This window comes from Molossus molossus, unplaced genomic scaffold, assembly GCF_014108415.1.
Source record: "Molossus molossus isolate mMolMol1 unplaced genomic scaffold, mMolMol1.p scaffold_m16_p_15, whole genome shotgun sequence".
In the NCBI taxonomy this organism is placed as follows: Eukaryota; Metazoa; Chordata; class Mammalia; order Chiroptera; family Molossidae; genus Molossus; species Molossus molossus.
The window spans coordinates 38,414,605-38,435,622 of NW_023425350.1; the positions used below are offsets into that span (position 1 = coordinate 38,414,605).

Here is a 21,018-nt window from a genome sequence, read left to right on the forward strand (position 1 = left end):
TGATGAACAGCAATACACGGCTCTGAGAAGGTAAAAGGAGAACGGAAATGGTGTGGGGGACAGAAAGGCCCACTGTCACACCAGCCTGGACAGAGCCCACCCGTGGTTCTCCCTGCTGCTCCTGCTGAGACTCCTCTGCTTTGCAAGGAAGGAGCAAGCCCTTTGTGGAACGAGTGGCCCGAGGCCAAGGGACTTCTGCCACCAACCAGCATACAAACCATCAGGATGGGAAGCTCTTTGACAGTGGAGAAGAGTAATGAATGACTAAACACCCGAATTGGGCTGTCCCTTGAGGGGTGGTGTCCCTCTCTGCCAAGTGCAGCGTGAGACACTGAATGCCAGCTTTACTTGGTGTAAGCCCAGAATGTCTAAACCAGGATTTCTCAGCCAGCCTGGCACTGCTGACATTTGGGCTGGATAATGCTTTGTTGTGGGGTCTGTCCGGTACACTGGGGGATGTACAGCAGCATCCTGGCTTCTACCTACTAGACACAAATAACACCTGCCTCCTGGTCATGACAGTCAAAAATATTTCCAGACACTGCCAAATGTTCCCTGGGGAGCAAAATCGCCCCCAGTTGAGAGCCACTGATCTAAATAACCAAATCAGTGTGGTGTTCGTGTAAGGGCTCCCTTTTCAATCACAGATTTGCTCATACTTGTAGAACTAGAAGAGGTTTCTCCTGGTTCTGCTGCTCCCACCCCTCCTTGCACAGCTCAGGCACAGGGACAGCAGCCGGAGCTTGGAAACACGCCTCTGGACTGTCTTCCTTTGTCTGTGCCAAGGGCCAGGCTCCTCCTCAGGCAGGCGTCTGGCCTAATCTGCCCCAGCCTGGCCGGGTTGGGATTGCAGGGGTGATGTCATCGTGCCTTCCCAGGAAGGGTGGAACAAAGGATGGAGTCCCCAAGGACAGGCAGCCTCATCCTCAACGGGGCCATTGGGTAGATTTTTTCCCCCTTCCTTTCCCTCTTTCCGGCCTCAGAAGTGTTTGTTGTTCACCAAGTGATCCATTGTAAGAGGACACACTAAGTGGACGGGCTTTGTGTCTCCGCCTGAGCCTGTTTCCTGCCCCTCGTGTGTCATGAGTGTTGGTTCTGGTCCAGTCCCTGCATGGAATCTTCCATGCCTTTTCCAGTGTGGTGGTGTGAGCCCCAGGAACTTGGACCCTATGTGATTTTTCTAGCATACTTACACTACCTGGAGCCAGCTTCTGAAACTAAGGAAAGTAGAGAAATGGGGAGCAGGAGAGAAGGCTAGAAAGCAAGCCTTTATTCCTTGTATTTTGTTTAATTTTTAAACTTCTCTTTCTTCTCATCTTTCTTACCTTTTTCCTGGAGTTTCCAAGGACCACCGCAGCCCCAGGGAGCCTTCCTTGCACAGATCCTCAGCCCATTTTATTTCCACTCAGTTCTCTCTGTTCCACCCATGACCTCTCTGTGGTCTCCTCACGGCGGGGGTGCGGGTGTGTGTGTGTGTGATTCTTCAGGACAGAGAGTGTTTTTACTGTCTTTGGAAGCAAATCCTCAGAATCTCCTCATAAAGGAACCTGTTAACTCAGAACCTGAAAGAAGCCTGTGGTGTTTCTGTAACGTGAGATTCACCCCAGGAGTGACAGTTGGCCGAGGAACACGTTGTGTGCTTGTTTATGTAAAAATACCTTAATCCAAGCAGGTTTTCATTTTGATCTTGTTCCCTTGATAGGCTGGGTGTGGTAGTGGCTTTGAGCCCCAAACCCTTTAATAACAGCCTCGGATGCCCATCAAGAGCTTTATGAAAGACATTTGTAACTCCAGTGTAGCACATAAAAGATATTATTAAAAAAATTAGTTGCCCCTAAATATATCTGAATGGTACCTAGGAGAAACTTAATGTGTCTGTGTAGTTCAATCTGGACATGTTTTTTCAAAACAGCCAACCTTAGGCAAAAACAAAACAAAATAGAACCCAGCTCCCTGTGTCGCTGTCGTAAAGTTACCGTCCATCAGGATGATTGTGAGATTAATAATGCATGTCGTCTTTTCTGTGTGACCCATCCTGGCGTTATTGGTGCAGCTCCTTTTTCAGTCTGGAGTGTGCCCCTCACTGCCTTTTTCTGGTTCCCCCCAATCCTGTCCTTTCTGATCCTTTGTCTGCTTTTGTGGGCCTTTGTTCCTGGGGAAAGGCCCTTTTCCTTCTGGACGGGCTGTTCTTTAGGGAAAGGCTGGCCCAGGAGGAGCGTTGGCTGCAGCAGGTGGCCAGCTGTCTTGGCAGAGGCCCCCAGCGGCCTCACCTGCCAGGTTGGCAGCAGTAAAGGCTCATCCCATGTTGTCTCTTCCTCCCTCCCGCCCTGAGGCCTCCACGAAACCTTCCAGGCAGACCTTCCCAGGATGCTCTGGCCAGTCCGGGAACCCAGTACTCCCAGGCCACCTAGTACACGCCCCATCAGCAAGGGTGGCTTTTTAGTTGTCACCTAACGGTGTTGAAATATATAAAATATTGTTGGGGTCTGCCCCAGCTTTTGTAAATTAACGCATAAACATATTGGTGGGTCTGGGCTTGCGCTGGAAGGAGTAGGTCTTTGGTCTTTTTGATTCATGCTCATAGACCTAGAAATGGGACAAATAACTGACAGAAGGGTAACTGTAGAAAACGGTCAGGAAGTGCGAGTGGGTGAGTCCAGGGCACATTCCGGGGATCCCCACTGAAAATCTTAAGCAGCCTGCATGTAGAACATTCCAAAGAGGCAAGAAGATTGGAAGCCTGTTTGTATGGGATGTGAAGGGCCAGTTCTGGGAGATGTGTCTCAAGTCTTATGTTTTGAATTGGACAGGGCTTGGTTACTGAAGCTTGAAGAACTTAATACTGTTCCCTGGAGGACTTGGATGTGCAACTTCCACACTTTAGAGCAGTGGTTCTCAACTTGTGGGTTGCCACCCCTTTGGGGGTCGAATGGCCCTTTCACAGGGGTCTCCTACGACATAACAGTAGCAAAATTACAGTTATGAAGTAACAGTGAAAATAATTTTATGGTTGGGGGTCACCACAACATGAGGAACGGTATTAAAGTGTCACAGCATTAGGAAGGTTGAGAACACTGCTTTAGAACATAAACCAACAGTTGCCTTTCAGCGAATGGTTGAAGTTTGAAGGTGATAGTTGTCCACTCGTGTCATAGAAGGGGACACTGAATCCAGTGTCTCAGCACATTTTTGGCGAAACCTTGGGCCCAGGCCCTACTTTTCCAATGCCTGGCCAGATCTCTTTGAACTTGACCACATTGCCTGCCATTTTCTGTGTTGTCCTTAGGGCTTGTGACTCAGCAGGTGAAAGGGTCATTGCAGGTCAAGGTCATGAGTGAATTAATCTTACTAGGTGATGCCTGATCCTTTGTTCAGGGAAGCAGTTTCTGAATATCTTCTGAGCTTTTTTACCCCACATCCTTCCATATTCTGTGTGCTTCCCCCACATTCATCTTTTGAGGAACAATAGCTTAACATTACACATGAGAGACTTTACCAGTTATGTAGTATACTGTTGGGCAGGATTGCAAAGACCTCCCTATAGTTTGCTGTGCCCTTCTGCCTCTTCAGCAGAAATGGGAGAAAGTGAAAAGAGTGAGGGTAAGGGATATTCTGCCGGTGGTAAGGGGCCCAAATGTCCAAGGACTGCATGATTCCTATATCCAAGAGTTGATCGTACTTAAGAGGAGCTAAGTAGAGGTTTCATTCGAGTTCGGTTTTGCTGTTCTTCCTTTGGCTGGGGTCCCAGGTCCCTGCTGGCTTGAAGCCACTGCTGCCCATTCTGTGGTTGTTGGTAAAGCAAGCTCTCCTCTGCCTGCAGATGAGCGTGAAGCTGTGCAGAAGAAGACCTTCACCAAGTGGGTCAACTCCCACCTCGCCCGAGTGTCCTGCCGGATCACAGACCTGTACACTGACCTTCGAGATGGACGGATGCTCATCAAGCTGCTGGAGGTCCTGTCCGGAGAGAGGCTGGTAAGTGTTGGAATGCTGTTAAGTGCCTTGCACCATTGGTGGGGAAATGTTTTTGAAAGTGTGGACTTTCCTCCGGCTAAATTATACAATTAATGGTTGAAATTTTCAAGGAGAACCTTGATAAGTAAGATGAGCACATTGGGGAAAGCTGCTATATCTGAGTCTTGGTGATATTCTTGAACCTTTAATAGGGTGGCTGAGTTCTGGTAATTTGCAAGGTTACAACCTTGGTTGGTGTCCCCCATTAGACAGGGCATAGTGTGCTGGTAAGTGAAGGGCCAGGCTGGGACACTGGCTCCAAGATGAATCTGTAGCCCACGAGATCATGGAATAATTTTAAATTTGTGTTTTATTGATTCTCTGGAAAATCTGAGCTGCCGTTTTAAAGTGGCAAGGATTGAATTCAGTAGTCTCTGCTGTTTTTTGCTTTCTTCCCTGCACACTTTTTATTTTAGGAGTGGAGGGGGAGAGGCTGGTGTTTTGTAGTCTCCTTGGAAACTCGGAGCTTCTGATTAATTCACCGTGCTTTTTCTTTTGGGCAAGGGAATTTCAGCCACCAGTGAAAATGGTATCCCCATTTTGTTTCCCAGAGACAGCTACAGGCTGTCTCTGATGTGACTTGTTTATGAACCTTACACCAAGGAAGCTTAAACCAGTCCCCATAACTGACCCAACAGGTTTTGTTTCATTGGTTTGAAATGGATGTGTGTTCTAGCAGAGCACATGCATACGCATAGGTGGTGGGTGGGATGGGGCCAAAAGCTGGCGCCCAGGGATAGAGCCCCACATCTGTATTGACATCACCTGGAAAATATGCTGGCAGTTGGCAGGGCTGCCAGAAAGCCTTATTTTTAACTTGATCTCCACCCTGTAACTTGACAGCCACATGGCTCTGTGTGCAGACCGACCCACACACCTCTGACCACAGGCAAGGACCTATGGTTGTACTCTGCCTTATTAGCCCACAGACAAAATTGCCTCGGTGGGCCTGGGTGAAAAAAAAAAAGCTGGAGTTTTCTTTCTCTCTGCCCCTCCGTTCGAAAACAGGGCCCTCTGAAAGAGGGAAAAGCCCATCTCATGTGTAGTGAGTTTGGTCCATCATCTTTGTTCCTCGCGCAGGCAGGTGTGGTTGCCTCATTCTCTTTGGGATTTTGTGAGTCATACTAGACAAATTAGATAAATAAAGGAGGCTTCTGCCTGAGACAGTGGTGGCTGCCTGGTGGAGGTTCGCAGGGTGGCAGTGGAGGCAGTGGGCCCGTGTGGAGGGCGAAGGCCAGCTGTTGATTGATTTTGATTTGTTTTTTTGAAGTGGGTCTTTGAGAGCTTAGGCTAGAATTACTGTAATATCCATCTTTAAATATAATTTTGTAACCAGACTTTTTCTCCTACCTCTCAACCTTTTTTTTTCCTGTTAATGTTTAACCCAGTATGATTGTTTATTGATTTTTTAAATAATGTTTTGAAAGTAGCTAAAAAAAATCATTAAAGGTCACGTGAATAGAATTTAGTTTGAACGTTTATTTATGTTCCAGTGGGGTCTAGTCTTCTAGGCTGTAGGGAGTAAGTTGTTCACCTCTGGTCCATAATTCTTTTATACCAAGAAGACTGTGTCCTTGATCCGGCCCGCATAATAAATGGGATCAGGTCCATTGCCCTTTTTTCCTGAACAGGACAACAAAAATATTCATAGAGAGAACAAAGCAGCTGACAAAGCACAATTGTTAGTTGTGTGTGGATACTGCCCACTCCTCTTTTTATTTGCTGCATTTTGTTTTGCTTTGTTTTGTTTTGTTTGCAGTAACCCATCGACCTAGTACAGTAGATGGGGAAGAACGTAGGATTGCGCGGTCTCTAGCCTCTCCTGCAGTCAGTGCCAGAAACAGTGTTTAGCCGTGGCATACCACTTTGTAGAAGCCCCAAGTGTCTACATCTTTTATTACTCATTCCTCATAGCAGCCCTGATTACAGGTTGGGGAGTCTGATTAATCTTCTTATTCCAAAAATCAGGATACCGTACACAATGTGAGCTAAAGCTCTTGGTCATTTGGACTGGAGGTTTTCAGCCTTGTTGGCCTCGTGGTTTATTTGGTTCATGGAACTTTCTGTAAGGGACACAAACCACTCTCTGCTGTTGGCTACAGAGGCTGCCAGGGACTCAAGTTAGAGACCCTCCCTGTAGCGTTGGCCAGGACCTCCAAGAGGGCTTGCTTCAAAGGATCCTTGCATATTCAGATTCCAAAACTAATGAGGTGGTTAGAGCTTCCAGGCCTGGGTAAATTAATGTCCACAGCTAAGCATGTATCATCAGATAACGTTCAGTCAGCACCGGGCTTTCTGCACCAGTGATCCAAACCCCGGGTAACATAAACATTTGCGCTCCATCTGGCCTGTGTCAGTCGGCATTTTAGCCTCAGCACTTAACCACCAGCTTGGCAGTAGGTAGTAGATAAATGTGTGAGGGCCCAGAGTATCTATATTTACTTTATTAATAGAGTTTTGGAGCCAGTTCATCTCTCTTTACAGAGGGGGACATTTGTCTTACTTTTTTACTGAGTGAAATTCAAAGAAACATTAATTTAATGATCTAGACAGCTTCATTCTAACCCCAGACTGAATTTTGGCTCAATAGAATTTGAGTTAAATTTGAACAGATTTTAGGCATTTGGGTTATCAGGGCAATTGATTCTAATGTGCTAGGGAACGTCAGAGGCAGAGATGCCCATCTCTGGTCCAGGCTTGGGCAAGATCCATGTCTGGAAGTGCCCCTTTCTCTGCCTCAGGTATGTCAGCTTTATGGAACAATGAGGAGACTGAGCCAGGAAACTACTGCTAATTGGGGTTGGCTTGATGACAAAGAAAACTATTTTTTTTTTTTCAGTATCTTACTCCAAAATTACTGTGCAGTATGAAGGCCTTGTTTTAAAAATTTCCTAAAAAAATATAGATCCATCCTTGACTTGAGCATCAGCTGAGCAGGTGAAATGGTGGGCACAGAACCTGTGCAGGTCCCTTTGTCATTGATCCCAGGGCCAGAGTAGAGTGGAACTTGAAGGGTGAAGGTTTGTCTCATAGCAGCGCTGACATTTGGAGGGAGTAGGGCCTCTGGCATGTCCTCAGGCCTGGGCTTTGGTAACGGTGGAGCCCACACGTTAAAACCCAGGTTTGAAGCTTGTCTGTGCCTGCCCCCTTCCCTCCGAGGGCCTTTGCAGTGAAGAATGGTCCTAAGTAAGAAGGCCAGACTGAGCCCTCGCCAATGACTGGAAGAGGACGAGGTTTTTCTGAGCACCTCTGCCCTCCCTTTAGCCCTTGCTGTTTCCAGTTGCAGATATCACTGGTTTTTGTTTGCCTATTGTTTTCCTGATGTTATGTCTTCTTACTCTGTTAATTTTTCTCAAAGGAGGGGTGTGTGTGCGTGTGTGTGTGTGTGTGTGTGTATGTGTGTGTGTGTTTGGGGGAGGTTGTTGTTGTTTTGCCACTGTTAATTTTGAAACAGGCTGAGCTAGTTGGAAAAGGTAGATTTACTATGGGATTTATTAAGCCTTAAATCCCACATTGCACTGCTCTGAGTGAGTTTTATATAAAGCCTTTGTTAAGTAAAATGTACTGGTCTGTATTGTTGTGGACTGGCCACAGAACCTTCCTGATGTTTACGATATCATTTGTGCAGAGAATTTGCTTTTGTCCTAAATAACCAGCCACTGAAGAATGCCCCACTGCATTGCAGTCTAATTGCACAAACGGGAAAAGTGAGTTAATAGCAATGGGTACCATATTGTAAAGTACCAAATGAATGGCCCTACAGCCCTGGAGTTCAGAAGGGGAAACAGGCCTTCTGGATGGGGTGTCAAGGAACCACAGTAAGGATTCTGGCTGGATCCACAAGGAAAGGTTCAGGTGTGGATAGTGAAAGCAGTGTATAGGGCTGAGTGTCAGCTGTGAGGCAGAGTCAAGAGCATTTGGGGATTGGCATCAGGGAGGAACTGGTAGGGAAAGCAGCTGGCTAAACTGAAGTTTGTGTTTGGAAGGAGCAGTGATGGTGAGTTGACTATGTATTGCTTTTAGTGTTTACTGTCACACATTATCTCATTTATTTCTCATAGTTCAGTGAAGTGGGCAATTTGTGTTTTGTAGGAAAAACAGGCAGAGTGGCAAGGGTCTTGTCAAGGCCAGTATTGCTAACTTGGACCTCAGCTCACCTTCCAGTCTGTTAGTCCCCTCCTTAGTAGTGAGTCCCAACCAGTGAAGAGACAGGCAGAATTAATAGAGCGCAGCATATTGTTCCCTCATTCATTTTAATTGGGCAAGAATTGTTTATACTCTGCTGAAAGCTCAAAGTTTGATATATGGGGAGATGTTTGGGGACTTAATGTGAATGACTTTGGCTATACATCGTATTAGAGAAGATTTTGAAAGGTAATGATTCCCGCCCTACCCTCTGTATTAAGTAGAGGGGTGTGTGTACTGAAAATTGGTTTGTGGTTAAAAGACAAAAAAGTATAAGCAAGTGTTAGTCGTACTGGTGCACTGAGACTGGTTAGTGTCTTTTCTCTATTTCTTCTTTACCTAAACAATGAGATCAGCAGGTACTTTAGAATTCCCCTTGCATGCTAGTTAAGTCTTACATCCTCCAACACATAGGTTGTATTTTACAACTGGAAGAGACTTTAAAAAGCCACTAAGGTAGATCCCTTCATTGCATAGGTACTGTAACTCAGAGTAAGCAGCATGCAGGGCCATTCTACTGGTGTGTGGCAGATCTAGGACAAGAGCTGGCCAATCCCAATGCCTAGGGCTGGTGTTCTGTCCACCCTGCAACCCTTGGAGAGCTGTTGCTTCGTGGCTTCAAGGTGGCTTTGGACACTCGGAGAAAATCCCAAGTGGGGTGTTACCAGGGTCGAACAGTTCCCTGGCGGCCTCCCAAAACACCCTGCCAGGAATTCTTCCTGTTCAGGGAGGCCAAATCAGCTCCAAGAAACATTTATTTTCTCCTTTCCATGTCTAGGTTCTGATAAAAACTCTGCCTCTGTAACTGTATCATAATTCTGCAAATCCTGACACCCACAGGATATAATTGACCCAAACTCAAGGCTGGGTGGGCAGCTGGGACAGAGCCATGGACCAGGAAGGGACCACCCAGCTCCCACCTAGCTCCCTTGTTTCTTGCCAAGGGCATTGGGTCCACTTGGATGAACTTAACCAAGGCCACACCGCTTCTCAGAGCAGGGCTTGGGCTCACTGCTCTAATAAGCAATTAGAATTATGTTGTCAGTTGCTAGAGGTAGTTTTTTAGCCCTATAATCCCCACTCCTTTTTTGGAGTCAGAGAGAAGATGGGTCTGGAGCAAGGCCTAAGATGGAGCAGTGGTTGATCAAGACTTGGGACCAGAAGAGACCTTGAGGAGGGGAAACAGGAAAAACGCCTTCAAAACACAAGAATACCAGCCATGGTGTGGGAAATTTTTCAGAATTATTTGAGGGAGAAACAGTAAAAATAGGCATTTCCTCAGAGGAACTGCCTCCCTGCCTGCAGAGCACCCATCCCCCCCATTTCTGAGTCACATATGAGTATTGGTATTGATCTTTGTCTCCACATCAGTGACATTTCAAACTGCCCTATCAGAAATGACACACAGGAGAGGAATGCACATGTTGCCGTGGGAACGAACCTTTGTCACACTAGGAATGTGACAATTAATGGAGGCAAGACAGGGAAAGCTCCTTTTCTTGGCAGAGTTAGCCACTCTTGGGCAAGGCTTTGGAAAGTTTATTACGAAGAGGTGCACCCTCCCCATAGTTCCATTGTGTTTAGTTTTCTCCATTGTTATCTCTCCTTCCTTTTGAGAAGATGGAAGTTTAGTGATATAAAAATAGTTCTTTAAAAAAAGGATTTAAACTATCTGCCAGATGGAAGCCAAGTCTCTATCTTCTTTCATGTGGAAACATGTACCACTCTTGGTTCTTGGTGTGGCATGAAGAGAACTAGCTTTGGAATCCTGGCCCACCACATACTGACTGGCTGCGCGGATTACATCATCTCTCCAAACCAGTGCGTTCTCGTCTGCACACTGACAACAATAATAATCATTACTGTGCGTGTCATTATGAGAATTAAATGTGATAACAGATATAAACCACCTAACAGATTAACACAGTTGCTAAGAACTTTTAGATCTTGTGGGCTATGCAGCTTATATGACCAATGTGTTTCACTGGGTAGCTCAGTGACATCATTAACACTTGCTAAAATTAATTTCCTGTGATTATTGCTCCCTAAATTTACTCATATATTGTACCTTTAGACAGTTTAGAAGCCCTCTGAAGCAGATGGAGCACAAGGCTTGGGGTTGGTTTACTCGAGTTTTAGTGATTTTTACTCCGTCGTCTGTGCCACCAGGACATCACTTAACCTCACATGTCTTAGCTATTCTTCTGGTTTCTAAGAGGTTACTGTGCCACTGAAGATGAGTGTGCTTCCATTGAGGTGAAGTGTGGGAAGTGCTTTTACCAAGGTGGCCTAGTGAGGTGCTCAAGGAAACCTAGTTACTCTCACTGCACAAGAGTTGGCCTGGTTTCAGTTACCAGTTACACAGCAGTAATAATATTTACAGTATCTGAAAAGTCATGCTTTCAGACTTGTTTCTTACTCAGCTTTGAATTACAGAGTTCTTACTATGTACATAAGCCCCAAGTATCAAGGTTTAGGTATTTTCATAGCCTCTCCTCTTCCTCGTCCCCACTTTCCCTTCCTCAGGACAGCTACTGGCCACATTTCTCTCTCTCTCTCTCTCTTTCCCCCCCCATTCTGGTCCAGAATTGAATTTGGGGTATTAGAATTAGAAGAGTAAGTATCATCACTGTTTTGGGGACACATTTGCTTCTCATTTTAAATTTGCCTTTCAGTTGGTCTGTGTCGACTTCTCTAGCTCTCCGTGGGAGAGTTCTCTCTGGGTCCTGAGCATTCCCTTTGTCCGGAGAGAGATGTGTTGTTTATAATTGAAGCCCAAGTAGCATAGGGGGAGGGGAGAGGCCCTCTTTTGAAGTAGAATTAATTTTGGGGAGTTAAATACTTGGTGTCTTTTCTAGTGGAGACACTGTTTGAGAATACCATCTGCTTAGTTTACTAATTCATTTATATGGCAGCCCTTTGAGATAATTATTGATATTATCCCCATTTTATGGGCAAGCAGTTGCGAAGTAAGGCACTAATTTGCTGGAAAGTAGGGAAATTGTAACTTGAATGTGGACATTTTAACATCAGAATCATTATCTTCTCCACCTAATTGCCCATCAAAAGCATAATTGTGTATGTTTGATTTGCTCATGTGTGATGTTTCAAAAGATGTAAAGGCCAGGAGCAGTAGGACATTTTTTTTAAGCACACAACAGCTCCAGAAGAGTAGAGCATCCTCTCCACCCCACTCCCAGTCTTGGTTTAATTTTGGAAGAGTTGCCCAAGAAAGGTCAGGTTGGGAGGGTGGTTCCTGAGAGTTTTCCATTTCCTCTGGCTTTTGGAAATTGGTGAGGTTTGTTAACCATTTGAAGGAGTCTGATCATTTACCGGAAGAGGTTCGTCTGCCATTTTTAGTTCGGTTCTTTCCTTTGTCTCCTGTTTTAGTGTATCTGATGGCCGGTGCTTGCAGGGGATTCGAACTGCATTTTGTGTGTAGTGAACCGTCCTCAGCTCTCTGGCATAGCCAGTCGCAGCAGCATGGGGTCCCTGTGATGTGGCCGACTTAGGGAGGATGTTGCATGTACCTTTGAAGGAGAAGGTGCCAGTGTCGGCCTCTAGCCAGTCACAGAATTGGAGGTTGAGCCTGCCTCCTTTTTCTTTTATGTAATGTTATCCCTTGACCTAACATAAGTAACACATCCCAGCCTTTCCTACATACCTGAAATAAATTAGCTGTGAAGTTTCAGGAAGAAAATGCCTTTGGTGGGGCGGGGGGCAGTGAGGAAAGCTATCATAATAGTGTGAAAACCTTCACTTTTAGAGACATTTCTTTTTCCATTGCTATTATTTGAAAATAGAATCTGCCATTTGTGATCTTTCCTCAGGGTAAAACCATGTTCTTCTTTGCTCCCTAGTTTTTTGTAGAAGAGAGTGTCAAGAAAAAATGACAAAATCTAAGACTAGGTACTTACAGTGGCCATTGTTACTTACCTAAGACTTCTTCCCTTCAGATGTTTTCCGTCTGACAGATAACTAGGATCGCAGCCACGGAGGGGAAGTGGGAAACAGCAGGGCATGTGGAGGGAGCGGCTGCTGCCCTTGCCTGGGTGTGCCAGGTTGCCCCACACCTGGCTGCCTTTCCCTCTGCCGCCTGCTCAACACACACACTGTGCCCCATCTGTCTGCATTCAGTCCACTGCCTGCGGGCCTTGTGCTCTGAACCAAACCAGAAGCCATGGGAATATAGCAGAATTATAAAGCATTATTTCTGCTCTCCAGAAGCTAGAAGTCATAGCGATATGTGAAACAATAGTAAACATATAAGACATGATGATTAGTTACTAAACTCGGTGGCAGATCATAACTGTACAGAGTTGTGAGAAAGGGGGTCCTGTGAGAACTGGAGTGGCTGGCAGTGTCTTCGCGAAGGAAAGGTGTGCTTTGCATTGAGCCTTGAAAGGTGGATGGGGTGTGGTGAGATGGCCCAGGAGGCATTGGGGAGGAGAACAGCAGCCACCAAGTCAGCCAGGCCCAGTTCATTCTCCTGACGAATGAGGGGTGCACAGCCTGTTGGCATCTTTGTGAAAGGGTGAGATCAGCTGGAGGTGCAGCCTCTGCTGGAGGGGGAGTGGTGGGAGATGGGGGCGGTGGGTGGAGCCAGTGGGGGAAGACAGGAGCTTGCTCTCAATACAATGATAGAGACCCGTTGAACATTGTGTGTGTGTGTGTGTGTGTGTGTGTCTTTTTCAAAGAACCTCTTACGGATTTTGATATAACGAGGTAGAAGGAAGAGACGGTGGGTTTTTCACATTAGTCTACTCATATTTTTTCCCTTTATCCTTTCTTTTCAGTAAGTCACACTCTTTACTCAATATAGTCCCATCACCTTCACAAAACTACCTGATTCTCCTGATTTGGTGCATGTCCCTTTTTTCATTTTGAGCCACCCTTAGGAAATGACCCAGACCAACAGGTGGCAGACCTGATTTTAGTTCAAAGCAGCCAGAAAACCCTCAGAGGTGTTTTGCATCTGCAGAAGACTGTATGGATGGCAGTTGTAGCTCTGAAAGTCTGAAAATTGGGTCTGTTTTTCTCTAAAATTCCAGTTTCTACACACATTTGTAAATCGTGTAGCTGCCATGGTTAAACCACTAAAGAGTGATCAATTATCATCCCTTAAGTAAACTTTCCTAAGGCTGTTGGATAAATACTGTTCTTGGACTGAATGAATGAGCACACTTGGTTCTTAATGTTTTCGTGTGGGTAGGAGAGTGTGGCGTGAATGGGCAGCATGAGCTCTGGGCAGTAGCTCTGGGCCTGTGTTTGCCCTGTTGGATGATCTGTTTCCATCTTCTGCACCCATTTCCAGCCTAAACCCACCAAGGGACGAATGCGCATCCACTGCCTGGAGAATGTGGATAAGGCCCTGCAGTTCCTGAAGGAGCAGAGAGTCCATCTTGAGAACATGGGGTCTCATGACATCGTGGATGGGAACCACCGGCTTACACTCGGCCTCATCTGGACCATCATTCTGCGCTTCCAAGTAAGGGACTTGGCCAGGGGATTTCACTTCTTTGGGTACAAGCATCTTGTGAAGCTGGGCTCCCTGTTGCAGAGAGACCAAGAAGACCAGGTTGAAATGGCATCTCAGCCCTGGCCAATTTGGCTCAGCTATTAGAGCATTGGCCTATGGAATGTAGGATCTTGAGTTCAATTCCTGGTCAAGGGCCCATACCTGGGTTGCAGGTTCAATCCCAGGCCCAGGTCAGGGTCTTGTGGGAGGCAGCTAATCGATGTGTCTCTCTTTCATAGGTGTCTCTCTCTCTCTCTCTCTCACCCTCCCTACCTCCCTTCCTTCTACTCTATCTATATAATCAATGGAAAGATATCCTTGAGTGAAGATTCAGGTGTGCGGGGCTGTGTGTCACATCCAGCTGTCCTGGAGGCACAGCTGCCACATCCTCCCTCAGTTTTGCTGGCCCTTGAAAGTCTTGGTTCTCCTGTCAGATAAGGGGTTCTGGGCTGCATCCCAGCCCACCACTTCATTGGTACCTACTCTAAACATTTCATGTCTGCTGCTTGGCTTTCAGGAGCAAAGATAGGAGTTGTGGTTGATGCTCAGTTACTAGCACTAGGCTGTCTGAACGTACCAGATTGTGGCAAGTATCACAGAAAATTTTTAGGAGGCACTCTTAGGATTATGACATGTGTGGGCTCCGATTTCACTTCCTTCTCCTTTGGATGTGAGGAAGCAGAGTTCGCGGGGAATGTGCAAAGAGCCTTAGGCTTGTGTGAATTGGAATGATGTTATGGGGGTTTGTTGTAGTCGAGGGAAGGCTGTAAGTATAGAAGTACTCTGAGCCAGAAGGTGCTCTCAAGGTCATCCTGTCCATTTTCTTCACTGTCGAGGAAGGGGAGGAGCCTTGCCCAGGGTCACGGGGCCATTCAGGTAGAACCCCAGCCTAGGCTTCGATGCCTCAGGACTGGGAAGCACCTCCAGCCTGATGACTGGTTCTTCCTCTAGGACAGTGGTTCTCAGCCTTCCTACTGCCGCGACCCTTTATACAGTTCCTCAGGTGGGGACCCCAACCATAAAATTATTTTTGTTGCTACTTCATAACTGTAATTTTGCTACTGTTATGTCTTAGGGGACCTCTGTGAAAGGGTCGTTTGACCCCCAAAGGGGTCGCATCCCACAGGTTGAGAACCGCTGCTCTAGGAGAATGCTTCATGCTTAATGCTTTTCAGTTAAACATTGAAATGCAGGAAACACTTCTTACCATAGCGTCAGGTTACTCTGCAAACAAATGTCCTAACAGGCCTGTCTCCACCTTGGCGTGTTCTCTGTGCCTTTCCTTCCTGTCCCGCCCCTTTGATAAAGTCTGATTGATTTTTCTGGGTAAATGAAAATCTCACCATAAAAGGCAAAAACAGAAATCAAATTATAGCTGTCTTTGTATTCTTATTAAAACTGTGAGATCACCCTGTAACCAGTCCTTTTCTTTCTCATGGCCCCTGGGATTGGGCTCGAGCTAACAGTGTTCTGGGTGTGTATGTGGGAGGGTGGTGGGGGCTGAGCTATACAAAGAAGCTTTCTGCATAGGTGGTTCCCCAGCCTGCTGATCACCTGACTCCGTAGGAAAGCTTTTTACTAATTCTGATCCCCTGTCCCAGCCCTGGGGAGTCTAATCAAGTAGATCTAAGGAGGTGGAACCTCTTTTGAAGATGATATCATTAGTGGAGTTAATTACTATCAAAATTACTTCATTTTTAAACAGAAAACTCTTATGTAGGTTTCTGTCATTTAGTTTCTGGATGATTTAAAAATGGAGTGAATGTCATTAAATTCACTAACTATTGTTCTTGGTTTAGGCCAACAGAGGTGACATTAGCAAGATGGTCCTTGGGCCTTACCTCAGTTTTGCAGAGTAAAAAACTTCCATTTCTGTTGCCTTTGGCCTGTAGTAGTCAGCATGGAAGGGCATCCTGACGGTGGCCCTCCACGTCAGGTCAGCACCCGTGCTAGTGAGCTGGCAAATGCAGCCCTTTCCAGGATTCTCAGCATGAATTGGGTTGAGTCATTGACTAATTAGCTCCCTGACAGCCTGTCTTTTTCTGGACTTGAACTTGTAGATGTTGACTGGTACTTTCTCTTTCCTTTGAGGCAGGAAATGCAGGCTGCTGGTGTCACTGCGTGGCCTGCATTGTTGGTGTCTTCCATGACCTAGCTTCATTCAGACATCACCCATCCCACTAAGACAGGGTGTGAGCACTTGAAACAGTTTATTCTTGTATTTATTAATTACTGTAGTATTTTCCATGCGAATAACTGTATATCTACTTTAATTTTTTTTAATCCTCACCTGAAGATACTTTTTCCATTTTTATCTTCAGATAGAGTGGTAGAGAGAGAGAGACATCAATTGGTTGCCTTTCGTATGACCCTGACCAGGGCCAGGGACCAAACCACAACTGAGGTGCATGCCCTTGGTCAGAATTAAATCCGAGACTCTTTGGTCCAAGGGCCGACACTCTATTGCTGAGCCAAACCGGCCAGGGCTGTACACCTACTTTTGCCGCACCCTGTATGTATTGCTTCCTCATCAGCCAGGGCCCAGTTCACATTCTGCCTCCTCTGTGTTTACAAAGATCTCTCTTTTCCCCCAGATCCTGAACATACAGCCTTGTCTTGTGTTTTGTGTGAGTGTGTGTCTGTGTGTTCCTACCTCAGAGTTCCCAGGATGTGGCCTGCCCTGTCTATACTTAGCAGGGATCCATGAAGTACTGGTGATGGCACATAGGTGTTATGTTGCTGTCCCTTTAAAAGGGAGTGCAAGATGATGTGGGAACGGGAATGAATGTTTTTGAGTTTGTCTAGTCTAAACGGGCAGCTGTCTTCATTCCAGAGGGATGGACTGTGCTTCTAAATGAACACATCTGGGAACAGACTCCCTTCTTCAGGTGGAAGCATAGGACAGTTGACAGGTTCATGTGTAACATTTCACCTGCCTTTCTGGGTGCAGCCATGTCTTATCCCTCGACTGTGCTCCTCTTTCACATCTACTTTCTGCACATGAGCTGAGGATCCAAATCGCAGAGTTGGGAGTTTACGCAGACACTCTGACTTCACATACTTACCACAGTCAAAAATGGAGAATTTTTTTAGAAGTATAATTATTTCACTTTCTAGGTATTTTTCTTGTTGAATGTTTTTAACTTTCAATCTTATATGTACATAGTTTATCCTCCTTGGATTGGTTAGAGCTGAAAGACGATGAATGGCCTCCTAGGCCAACACCATTCACCCCCAACCACGTTTTCTTATTACAGGCAAGACACTAAAGACCAAAGGGTATTTAGAGCATTTGTCTAAAATTACATAATTGCTAGGCAGCCCCTAATTCAGACAGTGAGCATTGATGGGCTCCTTGCCATGAGCACAGGGCATCACATTCTTGATGTGTGTGAGTGCCCAGTAGCGCTGTGTGACAGCCACTGTTACAGCTGCCATTGCTCAGGTGGGACGCTGAGGGACTTGCCTCAGGACACACTAGGTGCTGGGGCCTGGGTTCAGACCCAGGCGGTCTGACTGGTACCAACAGACCAGGCTCTGTGGTATGTTGAAAATATGCTGCTAGTGAGTGGCTAAGAAGTGCAGACTGTCTTAGACCATTGGGCTGCTATAACGGAATACCCAGACCGGGGAGCTTAGAAACAGTAGACATTTCTTTCTCACAGTTCTGGAGGCTGTAAGTCTGAGATCAGGGTGCCAACATGGTCTCAAACCTCTTGTCCTCACCTGGTGGAAGGTGCTGAGGATCTCTGGAGCCTTTTTTATAAAAGGCACTAATCCCATTCAAGAGGGCTCCACTCTCATGACAAGCACCTCCTAAAATCCCCACCTACTAATACCATAATCTTTGAGGGCTAGGATTTCAACATAAGAATTTGGAGGGGAGTCCTGGCCAATTTTGCTCAGTGGTTAGAGTGTGGGCCCGTGGATCAATGAGTTGCGGGTTCAATTCCAGTCAAGGGCATGTACCTTGGTTGCAGTTTGTTCCCGGCCCTGGTCGGGTCGCGTGGGAGGCAACAAGTTGATGTGGCTCTATCACATCAGTGTTTCTCTCTGTCTCTCTCTCTCTCTCTCCTCCCTCCTTCCCACGCTATCTGATGATAAATAGAAAAATATCCTCAGATGAGGAATAAAGAAAGAATTTGGAGGGGATACAGACGTTCAGACATGGAAGCACAGCATTTAATTGCATGCTTTCTCTGAGATGGGTCAGTTGTCAGGCAGTGGTGCACACACTGTCCTCATCTATGAAGGACACACCCTGCTGTGAAAAATGTTTGGTTATGAAAAACTGAACATAATAGTCTTCTGGGGTCTGATGAGGGTCAAGATGGACTGTATGAATCAGTGTGTTGCTTGTAGTTGGAAAGATGGGCTGGCCTGAGAGTAGAAATGACCCCTGACAGGTTCTGGGAAGTCATGCAGGTCACTTGTCTTCACTTCCATCTTATCTCTGCAAAGTGGAAAATCTAGTTCTGGCTGGTGTTCCATTAAGGCGAACCCTGGCTTCAGAATGCAGTTTTCATTACCAGTCAGAGGAGATGGTCTGTAGGGCTACGCTTTGATTTGAAGTTTACTGTTTATGTGTATAGAGATCAGTTCTGTGGCTGTAGTTAGGCAGCTGACCACCTCTCTGTCTAATATCTGTTTGTAAATCTTAGATCCAGGATATCAGTGTGGAGACCGAGGACAACAAAGAGAAGAAGTCAGCCAAGGATGCATTGCTGCTGTGGTGCCAGATGAAGACAGCTGGGTGAGTGAGCACAGAGGCCCGGCCACTTCGCCAGGGCCCGCAGTCATCACTCCAGGGTGGTGACAAGTGTCTCTCCACTGCTTCCATCGAGACGTCCTGTTAGCGTGCGAGCAGTGGATACGCTGACCTTTCGGCTAGCTCTCTGGGCAGAAGGAGCTCTGATTTATATTCTGGGCCTCTCATCGTCACCATCAGTTTTCCTCTTTTTATTAAGGAAGCTCCAGAAAGCAGTATATCTTGAATGTTAAAACCCTGAAATCATGTTTAGGAAGCACATCCACGATGTTTAAAAAAAACACCTGTGGTGGGTTTTCTCCTGCTTTTCATTTCGGCTGCTTCAGGAAGCTTTGTGCCGTAACCGTAAGAATACTCTTATTACGCTTTCTTATCTGTCTCAGTTTTCCTTCCTTTTATCCTTCCATTGACATTTCAGTGAAGATATTTTTTAGAGAGCTGCATCTTTTTTGTTACTGAAATTGCCAGGGCCCCTAGGTACTTGCTGAGAACCAATTATATGCCAGGTTAATTGGAGAGTTCCTGTCGGGACTGCTGGGAGGGCAGATGTGACAGTAATGACCATGATCCACAATACGTGGGGAAACCATAGAAGGGATTGAGTCAGATGTGACCTTTTAATCAACCAAAGATACCGAGTTATCAATCAATGTGTGTGGAATGGTTGATTGATTAGGGGTAGGTTTTAAACAAGGGGACATTTTTTAAGGAAGTAAACCTGTATTTTGTAATCCTATTGTTTTTTCCCTTGTGCTTTGCCTTTGCCAGGTACCCCAACGTCAACATTCACAATTTCACCACCAGCTGGAGGGACGGCATGGCCTTCAACGCACTGATTCACAAGCACCGGTAAACCATTCTGGGGCTGGATTCACTTTCCTCTGTAGTGGACCTGGGTGGCTTTTGAGCCTCAGACCCGTTGCCGTCAGTGTGGCAGCACAGTGGACATTCCTGCGTTCCATGTGAGGGAAACGCGGGAGAGTATCTAAAGTCTCTCAACACAGATACACAGGTTCTCTCATTGCCTTCAGTTCTCTTAACTTTGGAGTATTGTTTAAAAAATCAGGTTTCATTCATTGGTGATTAAATAACGTCATAGAGTTTCACTCTGCTGAGTGGTGACTTGGACACTTGGGGCGGGGGGATAATAATTGTGTTTAGCTGATCCCAGGATGTGTTTTTGAAGCTGTGGTTTTTGTGTACCATTGTCATTCCACATAGGCCTGACCTGATTGATTTTGACAAACTGAAGAAATCCAATGCACACTACAATCTGCAGAACGCCTTTAACCTGGCAGAGCAGCACCTTGGCCTCACTAAGCTCTTGGACCCCGAAGGTGAGAACTTGGGACAACAGGTGGATCTTTAATGTCTCTAGCACTGAGGGGTTAATGTAAGATCTGCTTTGTGTCTGGTTTATTGTGCAGTGTGCTTTGGGAGTTATCCAAGGAAGAGGAGCTTAATTTTGGTGAGAGTTACTTGATGATTTGTGCAAAGGATTACATTTGAAAAGGCTTCAAGAAATGAATATGATGTAAACAGGTTCTGAAGGAGAGAGCATGCTAGGCAGGGAGACTGTATGAGCAAGGGCGAAGAAGGCATGTATGGGGAGCAAGGATGAGGAAGGCGTTTATTAGGAATGGTGTTTAGAGTGATAATAGGCAGTTCCAGTAGAAGGGGGGTGGGGCCCAACAGGTTAACAGTTTTAGAGGTTATTCAGTAGACAGTGGTTAGCAGCTGTGCTCAAGGAAGAGCACCTGCCATAGGCTCTTAGTGAATGGTTGTCGACTGGCTTTCACCCCAAAGCAGCAAGCAGCACTGGGTGGAGTGGGTGGAGAGGAGGGCAGGGCCCTTGTTAGGAGGCTGTGCAGTGTTTGCTTACGAGCAAGAGTGTAAATGACGGAGGTGCATCAGGAAAGGGGAGCATGTTGGTGGAAGGAGGTGTAACATTCAGTCCCTTCAAATGGCTGTCTGCCGGGAGGCACAGAATCACATTCTCTGCATGGACTTGATCTTTCTGCTCTGAGTCCCTGCAGCAGGGCCCCAAAGACTGACTGCAGGTAACATGGAGTTTACCTTTGTGGGGGCAGTTCCCCAGCTTGTAGCTCCCTTGCTTAACAAAATTCTAATCCTAGGCTTCTTTGTAGCATGAGTTATCATAGGCACTTGGTTCGATTTTGAGAAGCGTAAGAGGATTTTCTTTTTGTAGTGCTGAAGCTTATTAGATTCTCCTCACTCTGAGCAAGTAGTAGAGAGGAAACTGTGAGTGAAAGTTTAAAGTTCTTATAAATATAGAACAGGAAGTTTAACTCCCCAAGGGCAGATTAAGGTCACGAGGCTGCCAAGCTGGCTTCTTGCTTTTTTCCATTGCATCTGATTCACTGATATGTTCACTACAGGAAGCTGAGATAAAATTATCTTCGTGCTAACCCATTAAATGATTTCTCAATATAAACAAAACAAAAATTTCTTGGGCTTTGATAAGTTTTTGTACTTAACCTCTACCTTACTATGGGAAGGCATGCTTCCTTGCCCT

The 21,018-nt window shown here is 46.0% G+C and overlaps 1 protein-coding gene across 3 annotated transcripts in view; it reads left to right on the forward strand.

The window, feature by feature from the left end:
- SPTBN1 (spectrin beta, non-erythrocytic 1) overlaps window positions 1–21,018 on the forward strand; it is a 197,039-nt gene that overhangs the window by 125,852 nt on the left and 50,169 nt on the right. For all 3 annotated transcript variants that reach the window (XM_036263024.1, XM_036263025.1, XM_036263026.1), the window contains 5 exons: window positions 3,821–3,972; window positions 13,511–13,684; window positions 18,376–18,467; window positions 19,251–19,331; window positions 19,704–19,819. In XM_036263024.1, coding sequence (XP_036118917.1) covers window positions 3,821–3,972; window positions 13,511–13,684; window positions 18,376–18,467; window positions 19,251–19,331; window positions 19,704–19,819 — 615 coding nt within the window. The remainder of the gene's footprint in view (window positions 1–3,820; window positions 3,973–13,510; window positions 13,685–18,375; window positions 18,468–19,250; window positions 19,332–19,703; window positions 19,820–21,018) is intronic.